Here is a 16,698-nt window from a genome sequence, read left to right as displayed (position 1 = left end):
TAGTGCGAGATTATAATCCTAATTTTAAGATAAATTCAATATGAGGGATCAAAAGTTAGTGTTATATTGGGTTTGGTATTGAGTATACCCGACAAATATAACGAGCGTGGTCCAGAGCGTGGTCCAGAGGGGGATTCATAATGAAACCCTTAGAGGCAATATATATATTGTAGAGGTTAACCATATGCATATGTCAGAGATAGGGAAACTTGGATAGAGGTGGGATCTCTACTAGGTTATGAGAACATTGATGAGATTACTCATTAATAGGGATCCCATAGAGACCTTAGGCAGATATTACCTAGGTTGTCCTAACCGAGAAAGAATTCTCAATAGAGGGTTGGGTCAGTCAAGGTAAGATCAACCTAAGGAATGTTTCCATTTGGTATAGCAACCAATCGATGAGCATTTAATTGTTGAATATGTAAAATAGTATATATATATATATATATCTTTACTACTTATAAATAACACACATGTTTACTTATCATGCATATTTTTTTTTGAAGTACTAACGTTGACTTACAGGTCTTAAGCTTCAAATAGACAACTCCCTCCAGGGACATTACACAATAACATGGCATGAATTTGGGTCTTCTTCAAATAGAAACTTAAAGTGGATCTTGAAATAAATATGATAATAATTAACCAATATTTATGACAATATCAACTATGAGGCTAGTATTTTAATTCAGTCATCAGCTATGTTAAATTTACAATGGAAAATTCTTCTTGGGAAAAACACATAAAATTTGTAATTTACTACTAATTTGAAAATCCCTTTTCAAAATCAACAGAAAAGAAACTTAAAAGAAATGCCAAAATGAAACAACTATAATATTTTGAATTTTGTTACCACATCACATATTGCTTGAACTTCCAAATGTTGTATATCGACTAGCACATGTCCCCCTTTTGGCGCCAACACGGTGTTTACATATGCACTAGGCTGTGACACATGACAAGAAAATTGTTCACCAATAAGATTCATCACAATACTTTTTGGTTTATCATATTTTCTAAGAATGAAGGCATTTAACTATATCCTTTGTAAATTGGAAAAAATACCAGTGTTCCATATTATGCAATGGTATATGCCACAGATATTTTAGTGTGGGCTTAGCAATTAGAACAACAATAAAAACTGAGAAATTGAGGAAATTTGCAAATGTAGTGAACATACGATCTTTTTGTTTTGTTGGCAGTTACTATCAATGTACGTTGATAACAATATTGTGTCATGTTGTAGAAACAAACTAACAGATAATATATAAAGAAAGGCATAGATATATTAGGAGAGATGCATTTTAATAAACTTCCATATGTGTAGCATTGGATTGTTTAATATTCTTGAATTTATATTCCGACTACATTATAATCTATGTAGTGTCCAACCCACAAAAAAATTTTGGTTTCTTTGCTCGATGTAAGGAGTGTTTCTTGTCAAATGGACTATTTTTAATGCTGATGTTTTGTGTAACGGAGTTTGCTTTCATTCATGGTAACATTGCAATACTTGAAAGCAAATTTCATTACAAATTGAAGATTCCAATTTAAACCAATTAACAATCAGCCACTGATTCAAAAATCATAAATACTTCAAATTAAACTCACAATATAGGATGCAGGTCTTATTACAAAACCCTTTTGGACAGCAGCATTAATAGAAGTTAATGAAGCCCCAAGTCACGTGAAGAAACCCTTACAAGTGCAGCAATACATGAAAGACTCTTCAACTATGCTATATCTCTCTTATGCATGAAATGTCCAAGAATCAAAATACCCAAACCACTCGAAATGCAGCAAGGTGTGCCCAGAATTTCCTTTTAGTGCAGTAATGACAGAATATGTCTCTTAAAACCACTATTGCAGCTCTCGATAAATGTGCAGTCAAGCAAATTGGCAGAATGACTCAGGAAAAAAACTACAATGAGTGCCCAGATTACTCTATTCTTCAATAATCTTCATTTTTTTAAGTTCTCAGAATTGTATCTGCTCTATGTGCCTCCAGTTTGTAAATCCCTTGGATCGAACTGATTTCCTGAAAGAGACAGACCTCTAAAGCACTCAGAAGATTATTCCTTCATCCACACACAAATCGAATCAATTTATGAATTCAAAAACCCCTCCAAAATGCCATATGGCTGCATAATCTTCAGGGAATAAGCATTTGTTCAATCAAACCTCCGAACTGCTCAACCCTTTCGAAGGAGATTAATGCAAATCAAAAAACTAAATATCCTCATGTTTTATTAGCAAATCAAGCTCTGGTAATGAAACTTCAACAGAACTCAGAAAATGAAGTCCAAATATTGCCTCTCAATGGGACAATCAATCCATCATTCTGGCGTGATCTCCCACACCCAAAGATAATGCCTTCAATTCTACAAACTCGAACCTGCAAAAAACCCTCTTTTCCTTCTTTCTCCTGTCCGCATACCCTCAAAAAATGGCAGAAGCTTCTTTCTATTTTCTCGAAGCATTCGCTCCATTTAGGAAAAGACACAGATCAAACCATAAATGCCCCTCCCGAAACGAATCACAAAGCTTCATATTGCTTCTTTTTCCTGTTGGTGTGTGTTTTATTACCCACCGAGCACAAAATAAAATGTCCAAAGGCACTCTATCCTCTCTTGAACAAAATCACTGCACATGCTAAGATTGCGAGAACATCAAATGGCGATTTGAAAGTTTCTTTTGTCAGGTCTTGACGTGTGGATAAGCTCAATGGGCGTTGTGATATGATGGTAGTACACAAAGGGACTTACGCTTGGCTCGTTCAATTCACAATGAAGCTCTATAGTTTGGGTCTTGGATCATGGACTTCAAGAAAACTGAAAAAGAGGTAAGGGTTAAGAAGTTCTAATCTATTCCTAAGAATTCTTCAAGAGACAGAATTGACTCGATGAAACCAATAACCACGCTTTGCTTCACCACACTAGGGAAAACTACACAAAGTGAGTGCAATCTTCAAGGGATGTGCTTATGATTTTCACATCATGAATAACTACCATCAAATCGAACAATATTTATCCACACAGAAGTTAAGCATCCACAAAGTATGCTCAAACTAACTTTGCACAATGAACAAAAATCATTTGTTCATCAAAAGTATGAGCAGAAGATTCACCAAAAATCAATACTTCTTAGATCTTGCATTCGTCTAACATACATGAAATAAAATCTAAACTATGATGAGGGATAAGAACCATGCAAACTCCAAAATAAGATAAGTAATCACCATCAATTTGAAGAATGCGTTACTTATTACTTTGGCAATTGTAAACAACAATTTGTTTATCTCAACATGTTTTGCAACATGCTCCCATGATTTACAAATGAGGGGCGAGCTCAATTTATAGGCTCTTCAATTACAATTTAATGGCCCAGATTGATTTTGAATCAACGACTGAGACCACAAAATAAAACCCTAATTAGGGTTTGTTACAACTAACTACCCCTCGACCAATGAGAAAATTACACTTGGGGACACTTGTCCTGCTAAATATAAACCAATAATAAAATAGAAAGTTGTTGCATTGTGGAGTGTGTCTTCTAGAAGCTTCTATGGATAAGTCAAATTCATTGAACCTAGACATGTTGACTTGGAACAATTTGATTGGTTGGAAGATGACGAGGCACCACCTCAGCATGTTGGATGTCCTCCTTGGTCACTTTGTTCTTCTTCCATGTACTTGCCTTAGAATATCTTTCCTTGCCGACGACTCAACTCTTTGTGCTTGCTTCTTCCTAGCTTTGATCTTGGATTCCCTTCAAGATTTTGATCTCTTCTTCTCACTTGCATTTGAATCTTTGAGGTCTGGAAGTCTCCCCTTGGAGCAGATGTCTGGACTTGAAGTTATTTAAAATTTTCTTTCCTGATTGTTGGATTGATGTTATCCCTTTGGAATACTCTTCTTGTCACCATCTGATTATGATTGGGAGTTTGTCTTTAATTCCTCTAGAGATGAAATCCATCAAGAATTTTGAATTTTTTTCTATATTTTCACCAAGTCTGAGGACTTTTCTTTCTTGACGCCTTGAAATTATTTCAAGTGCCTTGAATTTGGAGAAGAATTCCTTTGTGCAATGGGTGTAGGCAATTGTCCATCTTGTCCGTGCATCCTCTTTTTGAACTCTCTGAGATTGATGTGCTCAAGGTTGGTATCACCAACCTTCTCCCATTTTGAATTCATTTTTGATTTAGGTGGAGAATCTTTGTTCACTTGGAGCTTCATTTGTGTCCTTTTCGACGATCCTACCTCCGTTGTCATCCGCACCCTACAAAATTAAAGAAAATAAGTTAGAATCCTCGTTTTTCAGCGTGAAATTCAAAGTTTTGATGGCTAACTAGGCTCTAATTTTTCTTAACCATTGTTTCCATTGTTCCCTCTGTTATTGTTGCCATGGTTCTTGTTATGGTTATTGTTGTTATTTCCAATCAATTGTTGTGCCAATAAATCCGCCAAATGAGCTATACTCTGTTGTGTATCCTGCTGTCGTCTAGCAAGATCGTTAAGAACACCCCTCAAGCTAGGATCAATGTGGTCTCTGTGATCCCTATCACCCATATTCCCTTAACCCAAATGTCCGCGAATCAAAATACCCAAACTACTCGAAACACAGCAAGCTGTGCCTAGAATTTCCTTTTCATGCAGCAATGACAAAACATGTCTCTTAAAACAACTGTTGTAGCTCTCCATAAGCGTGCATTTAAGCAAATTGCCAGAATGACTCAAAAAACAAACAACAATGAGCGCCCAAATTACTCTATTCTTCAATAATCTTCAATTTTTAAGCTCTCAAAATTGCATACTTGCAAAACTCGGCGAGCAATTCAAAAACTCGCGAGTAATCGCGATCCATAATGCCGCGCGAGTTAATCGCAGAAATACTCGGGGCGATTTTTTTATATACTCGCCGCGATTTTTTTGGCAAATAATCGCCGTTAATGGCCAAAACCCGCCCGAAACGCGGCACAAAATGCGAGAAAAACGCGACTTAAGTCGCAGGCAAAAAAAAAACCGAAGTCTTTATTCCATTTCGCGGCTCGCGCGACTCCGGAAGGCAAAAAACGCCACGCGATTTGCATAGGGTTTGCATTTGCACGCACGACCAGGTATCTTTTTGTATTGTTTTATTTCGAATACACAGTCATTTTGACTGTGTAATACACAGTCATTTGAAATGACTGTGTATTACACAATCAAAATGACTATATTGTTTGCATTTGCACGCACGACCAGGTATCTTTTTGTATTGTTTTATTTCGAATACACAATCATTTGAAATGACTGTGTATTACACAGTCAAAATGACTGTATTGTTTGCATTTGCACGCACGACCAGGTATCTTTTTGTATTGTTTTATTTCGAATGACTAAGACTGTGTAATACACAGTCATTTGAAAATGACTGTGTATTACACAGTCTTAGTCATTTCAAATGACTGTGTATTACACAGTCACAGTCATTTCAAATGACTGTGTAATACACAATCATTAGTAATTACAATTTACAGTCATTTCAAATGACTGTGTATTACACAGTCATCAGTCATTTCAAATTTTCAAATGACTGTGAATTACACAGTCATCATTACACAATCACAGTCATTTCAATTTTCAAATGACTGTGTAATACACAGTCATTTCAAATTTTCAAATGACTGTGTATTACACAGTCATCATTACACAGTCACAGTCATTTCAAATGACTGTGTATTACACAGTCACAGTCATTTCAATTTTCAAATGACTGTGTAATACACAGTCATTTCAAATTTTCAAACGACTGTGTATTACACAGTCATCATTACACAGTCACAGTCATTTCAAATGACCGTGTATTACACAGTCATCATTACACAGTCACAGTCATTTCAAATGACTGTGTAATACACATTCATTTTCAAATGACTGTGTATTACACAGTCATCAGTCATTTGAAATGACTGTGTATTACACAGTCATTTTCAAATGACTGTGTAATACACAGTCATTACAGTCATTTCAAATGAGAAATGACTGTGTATTACACAGTCATTTTCAAATGACTGTGTAATACACAGTCATTACAGTCATTTCAAATGAGAAATGACTGTGTATTACACAGTCATTTTCAAATGACTGTGTAATACACAGTCATTACAGTCATTTCAAAATTTCAAATGAATGATGACTGTGTAATACACAGTCATTTTCAAATGACTGATGACTGTGTAATACACAGTCATTTTCAAATTTTGAAATGACTGTGTAATACATAGTCATTTTCAAATGACTGATGACTGTGTAATACATTAATCATTAATGTACATTGTAATTAATGACTGTGTATTACACAGTCAATTGTGAAATACTCATAGTCATTTGAAATGACTGTCAACTGTGTAATGTCAATGTGTATTAAAGTATTTCATTTAAATTTAAATTTGAAGTTAAAAACTTAAAAAAATACACAACCAATTAAAAATTTTAATTTTAGAGAGTCATCTATTAATAGATGACTGTAAATAAAATACAGTTATACAGTCATTGTAATTTTTGGATGTTTGTGATTTTTTTTGGTAACAATGTTATTTATCTCTAAATGTTGCCTCTCTTTTGCTAGGTTTTTTTCCACATCTTTTTGAAAGAAAATGGATTCAGCTTCTACAGTTAAAGTTGGTGGCAAAAAGAGAGACCCTTGTTGGAAACATGGGAGACCAGGTCCAAAACGAGGAGATGTTTTTTGCAACCATTGCAAAAAAATTGTAAAAGGTGGCATTAATAGGTTCAAATATCACCTTGCAAAAATTCAATGCCGAGATACCACAAGCTGTATGGAATGTACTGAAGAGGCTACGAGAGATGCAATAGCAACGCTTGAAGCATATGATCAAAGGAAGGCAACAAAAAAGAGAACAACAGAGGCAATGGCAGCCCCAAGGGCAGATTTGAGTTCCATGGGGTCACATACAGATGTGGGGACATCTAGTTCTTCCCTTGGGCCACGGATACGAGCAAAGGGAACTTTGGACAGCAACATGGAAAACTTCTTTATTCCACGTAACACTCCTGGTGCACAACCTGGATTGCTTGGCACTGCATGGAATAAAGAGGCTCACCAACAAGCCAAGGTGGCGTGTGCTAGATTTTTTATCTACAACGATGTTCCGTTCAATGCTATTTCTAGTCCATCTTGGGACCAATTGGTCACCGCATTGACTGTGGCAGGTAAGGGGTTCAAATCCCCAAGCCGTTACGAGGTAAGTGGACCGTTATTGCAGGATGAGGTCCAAAACACTCATGCATTAGTGGAAGAGCAAAGGACTATTTGGGAAAAGAATGGCTGCACCATTCTTTCTGATGGATGGACAGATGGTAGGAATAGGACACTCATCAACTTTCTAGTTGCTTCAGGAGGACAGTTAGTATTTTTAAAATCAATTGATGCCTCCAATGAAGTGAAGAATGCGGAGACCTTGTGCAACATGTTGGATGAAGTGGTGATGGATGTGGGAGTGCAGAATGTCATCCAAGTTGTGACTGATAATGCAGCTGCATATGTGGCAGCCGGCAAACTTCTAATGGCTAGACATCCGACATTATTTTGGAGCCCTTGTGCTGCCCATTGTCTTGACTTGCTCCTTGAGGACATAGGGAAACTAAGTTGGGTAAAGAAAGTGGTTGAAGATGGAAGGAATATCACCAAATACATCTACAATCACACATGGGTCCTGAATCTTATGAGAGAGCACACTGAAGGTAAGGATCTTGTGCGGTCGGGGGTCACACGCTTTGCTACCAATTTCCTCACCTTGCAGAGCATACTTGCTACATTGCCCAACCTGAAGCGGATGTTCGTGAGTGAAAGATGGTTGGGGAGTCCTTATGCTACAAAGCCTGAAGCAGAGAAGGTTGTGATTGCCATTTTTGATACTAATTTTGCCAAGATAGTGGAGGAGATCATCAATGTAAGTTTTGAAACTTTAATTGTTGATTTATTATTTAATTTTCTAATATTTCAATCTGCTGATTTTGTTAGATTTTTTATATCTAGGTGTCAGAACCGTTGGTGAGGATGCTACGAATGGTGGATGGGGATCATAACTCCATGGGGTATCTATATGAGGCCATGGATAAGGCCAAAGAGGCGATTCAACACTTGTATGGGTCAAACAAGACCAAGTATGAACCCATATGGCGCATAATTGATCGGAGGTGGAACCATCAACTCCACCAACATATTCATGCTGCTGCCTACTTCTTGAATCCCAAGTTTTTTTACTCTCCGAGTTTCAAAGCAGATGCAGAGGTTAGAATTGGCCTTGACACATGCATTCGGAGATTAGTTGATGATGAGATCCTTCGAGACCTGATACTTGATGAGTTGCAGAGTTATAAGAAGGCCTTAGGGGAATTGTTTTCTTCACCTGATTGCAAACGTAGGAGAGCCACCTTACGACCAGGTAAAAAAAAACATATGTTTAATTTTTACCATTTATTTCTCTCTTTAAGATTATTGAAATCTTTACAAGTTATAAATCACATTTTGTATCCTTGCAGATTTGTGGTGGGAAGATTATGGTGCCACAACGCCTAATCTTCAAAAGCTTGCCATCCGCATATTATCACAGCCTTGTAGTGCTTCTGGTTGTGAGCGCAACTGGAGTGTTTTTGAGAACATCCACACAAAAAAGCGCAATAGGTTGACTCAACAACGCTTGAATGATCTTGTCTATGTGCGGTACAACATTCGATTACATGAGAAGAAGGTGCTAGGGCAAGATTCACATGAAGCACTTGACTTGGATGACATTGATCCATATGCAGCAGAATGGGTTGCTTCTCCTGATGATGTTGATAATGATTTGGATCCATTCCTTACTAATGAGCAGCTGAGTGAGTTGGAGAGGGCAGGAGAGGAATGGGATGCGGAAGTGGCAGCACGTGAGGAGGAGCAGGAGGTTGATCATGCAGCAGAGGCACCTGTTAGTGTTGAGGATGTTGCCACTACTTCAGCACCACCCACCCAGCGGCCACAATCTGTTTTGAGCTTTAGTCGTAGACGCAATTTATGATTTCTTATTTTCATTGATACCAAACTTTGAACTTGATATGTAATCAGAATTTCAGAGGTTCTTGTTTTGTGGTCTATGACTCTATAACTCTATGAGACTGTCACTATGATACGTTGATATGTATTGAACTCTTATACATATGTTGCACTTGGTTTTTGGTTTATGCTATGATACTTGCATTTGTTGCTATGTATTACCAAAAAAATTTAATTTATATATCATGGAAATCATATATGTTATACAAATTTGGTGTAAATGTGTGTTTTTGAATTATATATAAAAAAAAATGTATTTTCAAATGTTCGATAAAGTTGTCGAGTTTTGCCGAGTTTTTTGCCAAGTTTTGGCGAGTCCCGAGTTTTTAAAATTTTTTAGCCTTGCCGAGTTATTGCAAAATCCGAGTTTTTCAAGCTTGATATCAGCACCCCAAACAGCTGCTCTATTTGCTTCCAATTTGTAAATCACGTGCATTGCATTGATTTCCTAAGAGAGACAAACCTATAAAGCACTCAGCAAGATTATTCCTTGATCCACACATAAATTGAACCAATTTATGAATTCAAAAACCCCCCCCAAAATCCCATATGGCTGCATAATCTTCAGGAAAAAAGCATTTCATCGATCAAACCTCCAAAATGGTAAACCCTTTTGAAGGAGATTAATGCAAATCAAAAAACCAAAAATATCCTCATGATTTATTAGCAAATCAAGCTCCAGTAATGAAACTTCATCTAAACTCTGAAAATGAAGTCCAAATATTGCCTCTCAATGGGACAATCAATCCATCATCCTAGGGTGATCTCCCACACCCGAAGATAATGGGTTCAACTCTGCAAACACAAACCTACAAAAACAGCCACTTTTCCTTCTTTATCCTGTGTGCATACCCTCCGAAAATCGCAAAAGCTTCTTTTTACTTCCTCGCGAGCATTCACTCCACTTAGGAAAAGAAACACATCAAATCTAGAAAATTCTCTTTGATTCAGAGGGATAGTGTAGGGATTAGAACGATTCAGATAGCTGTGGCGAAAGAAAGTAAAAATCGGGACAATATTGCCCCGAAAGATTATAAGATTACTACTGTAGAGTTGGGTAAGCCTACTTAGGACCAAGAAGTCCAATACTTTGATGACTCTTGCAACACTCTCAAGGCAAGGCTAGCCAAGGAGAAGGAAAAAAGAAGGAAGGTTAAGGAAGAGAATGAGTAGTGGAGGAAATATGTTCTCCATCTAACTAAGCCACTTAATCATGAGATACCAGTCACCCCTCCGCAGCCTCTTCCGTAAGAGTCGATGAAAGATTATGAGGACATGAAGGGCACGTTCACGCAAGCTAAGGAATGGATCTCAGATGCTTCGGCACGTGCTGACATACTTGTGGAAAATTTGGTATGAACACATGAGTCGGCTTCTTCATTGGTCAGCAGAATTCAAGACTTAGCTGCAAATTGGGAAGATATTGAAGAAATCCAAGATGAAATACTTCCACAATTGAGGATTATCCGAGGTCTGTCAAAGCGAAACTTGGTACATGCAGGTGTCATCCAGGCTAGGGATAGGTATGATTTTAACACTTGGTATTATGCTTTGGTCACCAGGATTGAAGTCCTGAAGAAATCTGAAACTAAGTCTTTTGAGATGGAAGAAAGTGTCAGAGAGATTTTAAGTAAAGTATTTCGTGTGGCATCAGAAATTTGGCAGAAAGAGGGTATACGAGAAAAACACCTGCACGCAGAGAACCTGAGAACCAGAATGCAGTTGAGCTTTTTCAAAGACTCGAGGATGATTGATAAGGGCGATCTCTCAAGGATCGCGATTTTTCTCCTCATTGACGAGAACTTTCTTGTCCAGGCAATTGAGTGGGAAGGCATCCTCGCCACGTGTACTGACGATGTGGACATCGTCGACTTCCAAATTAGAAACCTACCAAGTGTCACTATGGAAGAGGTTCAGCTCATCGTGTCCAGATACATTGAATCTCCAAAAAGGGAAACTAGACACTCACCTCAGTGACAATAGCAGCTATGCCACATGTCACTCTTTTGTCTGTTCTGACTGATAAAGTTTTGAGCAACCCTAATTAGGGTTTATAACTTTCAATTAGGGTTTTTGATATATTGTTGCGTGAAGGTCATTTTCAAATAATATATTGCATGTGCACTTTCTCTTAAGGCTTTGTAATCTATGTTGTTTGAGTGATTAGCATGGTTTCAATTTCCTCAACACATTAGTTAAAAGTTAATTTAGATTTGCTTTCATGTTGTTAGAATTGAATGAAGGATTTGATAAGTATTAATTGACGGTGTAGCTCTGCTCATACTTTTGGTGAATGGATGATTTCTATTTTACTGTGCAAAGTTAGTCTGAGCCTATCCCCTGTGTATGCCAACATTTCGATCATAAGCACAACCCGTTGAAGATTGCACCCGCTTTGTGTAGTTGTCCTCAGTGTGGCGAAGCAAAGTGTGGTTTACCGAGAACACCTAGTTAATACCGTCTCCAGAGTTCATAGGTTTAGATCAGCTTTCTTAACCCTGTCTCCTTTTTCCCCCTTTTTTTGAAAGTCTAAATCTCGGAAAATCCAAAAAAAAAAGAGAGAGAATCTAAAATTGATAAATCCATCTAAGTCCAGAAGCTTAAAAGACATTCAAAAACGTAAGTCCCCATTGAGATTTTCAACATACACTACCCAAGTAGCTATCCCACTAAAGTCACTTGTTCGCATATATAGACCTTGGAATCAACAGTGATTTTTCAGGAGAGGATAGAATACCTTTAGGTATGTTATTTTAAATATTTGGTAGATGATAAAACATACAGCAACAGACGGGAAAACAGAAAGAAAGCTCAAAGTCTTCAACTATCTACTCTCCTATCAACCTTTCTAGATGATTTTCGAGTAACCAAGCACAATATGCAGTAGCTCAAAGTCTAACTACATGATGCACCTCTTATGCACAAACATAGAAAATAAAAGCAGCACAAAGTTTGCAAATTACCCCCTTTGCTTGAGCATCGTACAATACTTTCAAACGTGACAAGGAACTCAAAGTGTGCAGTATCAAATCTTAAAACCAGTCTAAAACTCCAAACACTATAAGGAGCTCAAAGTCTGCAAGATTCAGCTTGAATCCCTCTTGTATAACACCTCGAAACTCACAATCAATCTCCAGAAAATGTCGTCACATAACACCTTGAATCAACACAAAGTTTGAAAGCAATTTGCTTCTTTTAATTGATTGCAATCTAATTTACAACTAAGCTCAAAGTCTTAGAGTGTACATACAAACTAGCAGAGTTTTGTTGCATTCCCAAAAAATAAAAGATACAAAAGACCCCCTCTTGTATATATAGGGGAGGAATTTTTAGAAAAAGGTGGGAGGATCCTAACTAACTTGAGAAATTCTCTCAACCACTGTGACTTATTCCAACTACAGTCCTAAGCTAACTCAACTTGTAGTTGCTTTACATGTAATTACATTTTACAAAAATGCAAGTGAAAATGACACTTGCAATTACAAAATTTGTTTACATGAACTTGTCGAAAGAAATTACAAATACACAATTGAAACTATTTTGTGTGTCCGAAGACACGAATCTAACTACATCATCGTTTGTCTATGATGATCTTCATGCTACTTCAAGATGCTAAATCTTGAAGTATTCAAGATTAGTGAAGACATCTCAAACCGGAACGGGAATTTGCATCCTCAATGATCTTTGCGTCCTTGCCCAACGAACTTCAACATTATCACATGCTCGGGATAGTACCACTTCTTCAGGAGGGAAAGGGATGCCTTCCTCTTTTCATGTCATGACCATCTCTGTCTTGGCATCCATGAATTACTGTTGTATCTCTTCTTCTTTTGTTCACTAATGAAGAACACGTAACACCTTATTCATGATGGAATTGTTATAAAACAATGCCCATGCCTTGATTTGTTGGTCTGATTGATGGTGTGCAAACAAGGCTGACAAGGTAAGGGATAAATTGATGAAAAATGGGCTCACAAGTGAATTTCGGGTTTTGAGAACTACATTACACATGTAGAAAAACAAGAGCATTGACTTGCAATTGTGGCGAACGAACATGTAACTTCATGTGTGCAATGGAAAAATACAAGTTTGCACTTGTAATTGGATCCTAGAGATTCATTTTCACGTGTTTTTTAGTGCACTTTGGACAAATTTTAGGTTTTGGGAGGCTAACTGCAAGTGGAAACCATTGCTTGCAATCAGGTCTGTGAACCTCGATTGCAAGTAAGCAAGCTTGTGTGACAATAAGAAAAATTTCCAAAGTTTGCTCTTGAAATCGGATCTTTAGAACTTGATGGCAAGAAGGCAAGTTTTACACATTGAAACTACTTGCAATCGGGTCTCGAAGACCCGACTGCAAGTGCACATGGTTTGCAAACAAAAGGGCAGATGACCTAGCCAAGATACTTTGCCATTGCTTGAGAAAAAAACGCCTTTGGGAACACAAATTGGGTCTCATAAAGATGAGTCAGGTTTTTGACTATATATGACACATAACAACAGCAAGAGGTTATAATCGGGTTTTTTGGTAACATGTTACACATCTTCAACAAGACAAATCGGGTTTTACGAGAGGCATTACGTGTCTTTTAAGAACAAATCGGACCTTTTCTAAGTCATTGCATAAATCAGGTTTTGGACATGTCATTACATAAATCAGGTTTTGGGTAAGTCATCACATGTAGAGATAACTTGCAATGAAGAAGGCATAATGAGACTTGAAATCGGGTTCTAAGACCCAACTGCAAGTAAATAAATTTGCAATGAAATCATGTATCTTTACACTTGCAAGGATGGACATAAAACTCCCACTTGACTTGTAACTTGACATTTTAAACAATGAACCAACTTGTAATCTGTAATGTCCCCTTCTCAGTGATGTGCATTCAGTGGTCCATTGGGGCCTATTCCAGAGATCTGTAGGCTATTTGGAAAGGAGAATTAGGGTTTCCAACTTTTGTGGAGTTCTACATGAGCTTTTTAGGGTTTGTCAGGAGGGAATTCTTTAGTTCTGCTTATGGTTTCCTTCTGGGTTTTCCATGAACTCCAGGGTGGCATAACATGCATTTGATTCTTTGGTGAAGTCAGAACTTACTATTTTTAGTAAGTTAGGGTTTTGTTGTTTGGTTGACGCAGTTCTGCTAAGCTTTCCAAGCTCTTTCTCTGGGTGCGAAGATTATGTTTTTCGGAGCAGTATTTCTTGACTTACTATTTTTAGTAAGTGTCTGTGTTGAGCATTTCTTTTTTTAGCAGTCTCGCACAGGGTCCCGACTCAGCACAGTTCAGTGCTCTTCATCGCACAACTTCATCCTTGATTTTGGTATTAATCAGTATTGAAGTTATAAGTTATTTAATTAAATATTACTTCCTTATCCTAAGGTTTGATATTTAATTATTTTTATTACTGATTAATTGTGTTATGGGGCAACTTAGGAAAAATATCTATTTGCCAGCAATATTGTTATTTTCCTAAGTCAATGGCATTAAAAAAAAAGGTGGCATTATTTTATATCGCAAAGTTGTTACCTAGGAAAAAGTTCAAACTTTGCCTAGGGAATTTGGGAAAATTAACGCCATGTCTAGCAAAGGCTATGACGTGAAATGAAATTGAATTTTAATGGTTTTGGGCGCCATTTGCATTTGATTTTCAGAGGGAAAAATCTATAAATACAGGTGCTTGGCCTCTCATTCGGTATCAAATGAATTTGCATCGTTATGTTGCCGAATTGGCGATTAAAAAACTTAGCTTCGAAGTGTGGCTTCCTAGCTAAGTCTCAGTTTCGTACTTGCAAGATAGTACCTAGCTGTGTCCATGTATTCCCAGTGTTGTTGGTGAGTGAGTTGCAGATTGTGGAGTGTTCTATTTGGGATTGGAGTGTTTTCTGGTTGCTAGTCGCGGGACTGCTGAAAGTGTATTTTGCTCACACCTCTTGGCCAGGCGATTCCATCATTCTGGGTACCAGCTCATCCTTCCTTCCTACCACTGGCGATGCATATTGTAAGTCTGTAGCATCTTATTTTGAGTGTGGATTTATATATCGAAAATCGAACTTCCCAAGTTAGGCGTTGGGTTTAGTGAATGCATTGGGAAGCATGCAAAATAAATATGGGTGTTTCGATGGCTTTCCTTGGGTTTGTTTTCATTGTGGCGGGTATAGTAATTGTTTAGAACAGATTTTGGGTAAATTGGGTGAGTAATGAGAGAGTTATGAGCGTTTTAGTGAATCCATAGGCTGTTGCTTTTGCAATTCCAGCCTGCAGATTTTTGATGTCAGCAGAAATTTCATGTTCTTATTTGGATATTCAGCATTACTCTCTTCTTACATTATCTTGATTATTGTAAGGTTAAGTAGTAGTACTACTAACCAATTCTGGCTTGTAACTCTCACCCCGCTGAAAAGTGGAAAAGGTTGGCTTGCCGCCTATTTTCAGGTAAATTGTAATTCAGTCCTCCCACTGCATAAGTGGTCGAGTGATGTCTGATTGTAATGGTCCTCCCGCTGCATAAGCGATTGAGTTGATATTGTTTTGTAATTTCAGTCCTCCCGCTGAAATATCGCGGTCAAGTGATTTGTGCCTTTGTGTGTTTCTCTTGGTTGGTTTACCGCCAAGTTTCTTGCATTCCCGCTGGATAAGCGGAAGGGGTTGGCTTGCCTCCCAAGCATTGTATGGTTTCCAGTTATTTGAAGCTAACGATCCCCTCAACACCGTATGCTCTCACCTTCCCACATTGGGCACTTCTGATCAGAAAGTGGAAGGGTTGCATTTTCCAGCAAGTTTTCAGTTTATGCTTTCTAACCTTAACGGGTTATCAATTTGGATGATTATTATTGGCCTAAAAAACAAAAAAAAAATAACTGGGATATTACATAATCGGGTCTTAGAGACCCGACAGCAAGTAAGTGCATTTACTTGTAATGAGTTTACTTGCAGTGACATCCAAAAGTTCCCCAACTTGCAGTGATTGCTCTGAAACCCGAAATTGCACAGAAAGTGACCAAAATGAAGGCAAAAACTAACCAAAACTTTCACAAAGATGGAACATAAGCTCGTGATTGATTTACCATCAAGAAATGTAGACTTTCTACCTTAGGAAGTGTGCCCTAGAGCCTTAAAATCTCAAATTTCAAGCCAAAACCTTCTACTTGCAATGACCATCCTAAAACCCGAAATTGAAGAAAAAGCTAGGAAAATGAAGGCCAAAACTCACCAAAACTTGGACAACAATGGCAAAGACACCCCTTGATGATTTGACCCTATCAAATATGAGTTTTGCACCTCATAAAGCGTGCCTTAGAGACAAAAATGACACATTTTGTGTAAAAATTCATAGGGGTTGTCATTTTTTTTGAAAATCCAAAAACTGGGACAACATGCTTCAGATCGGTCAAGGATCTTTCAGCCAAAGCATTTTTGATATCCTTTATCCAAACTTAGAAACTCCACAACCTAATTAAGTAAACTTTTTCTTTTTCCTCTTTTTGTCTGTATTGCTTCCTCCAAAAATGGGATGGTTGACATTTCTAATCAATAAACTTCAAGCGAAACAAACCCTCTTTAAATCCCACGCCAAAGCTAAGCGATCTCACATCAAACAAA

At 37.6% G+C, this 16,698-nt stretch overlaps 1 protein-coding gene across 1 annotated transcript in view; it reads right to left on the bottom strand.

Annotated features, from left to right (window-relative positions):
* Nucleotides 1-798: 798 nt before the first annotated feature.
* Nucleotides 799-16,698, bottom strand: part of LOC131062017 (uncharacterized protein YNL011C) — a 255,936-nt gene continuing 240,036 nt past the window's right edge. Inside the window, exon 12 of the mRNA XM_057995873.2 lies at nucleotides 799-949. Within this exon, the coding sequence (XP_057851856.2) occupies nucleotides 833-949 (117 nt within the window). The 3' untranslated portion in view covers nucleotides 799-832. The remainder of the gene's footprint in view (nucleotides 950-16,698) is intronic.

Source organism: Cryptomeria japonica, chromosome 2 (assembly GCF_030272615.1).
Source record: "Cryptomeria japonica chromosome 2, Sugi_1.0, whole genome shotgun sequence".
Classification (NCBI taxonomy): Eukaryota; Viridiplantae; Streptophyta; class Pinopsida; order Cupressales; family Cupressaceae; genus Cryptomeria; species Cryptomeria japonica.
Note: the sequence above shows the minus strand (reverse complement) of the source record. Positions and strands in the feature narration are given on the sequence as shown.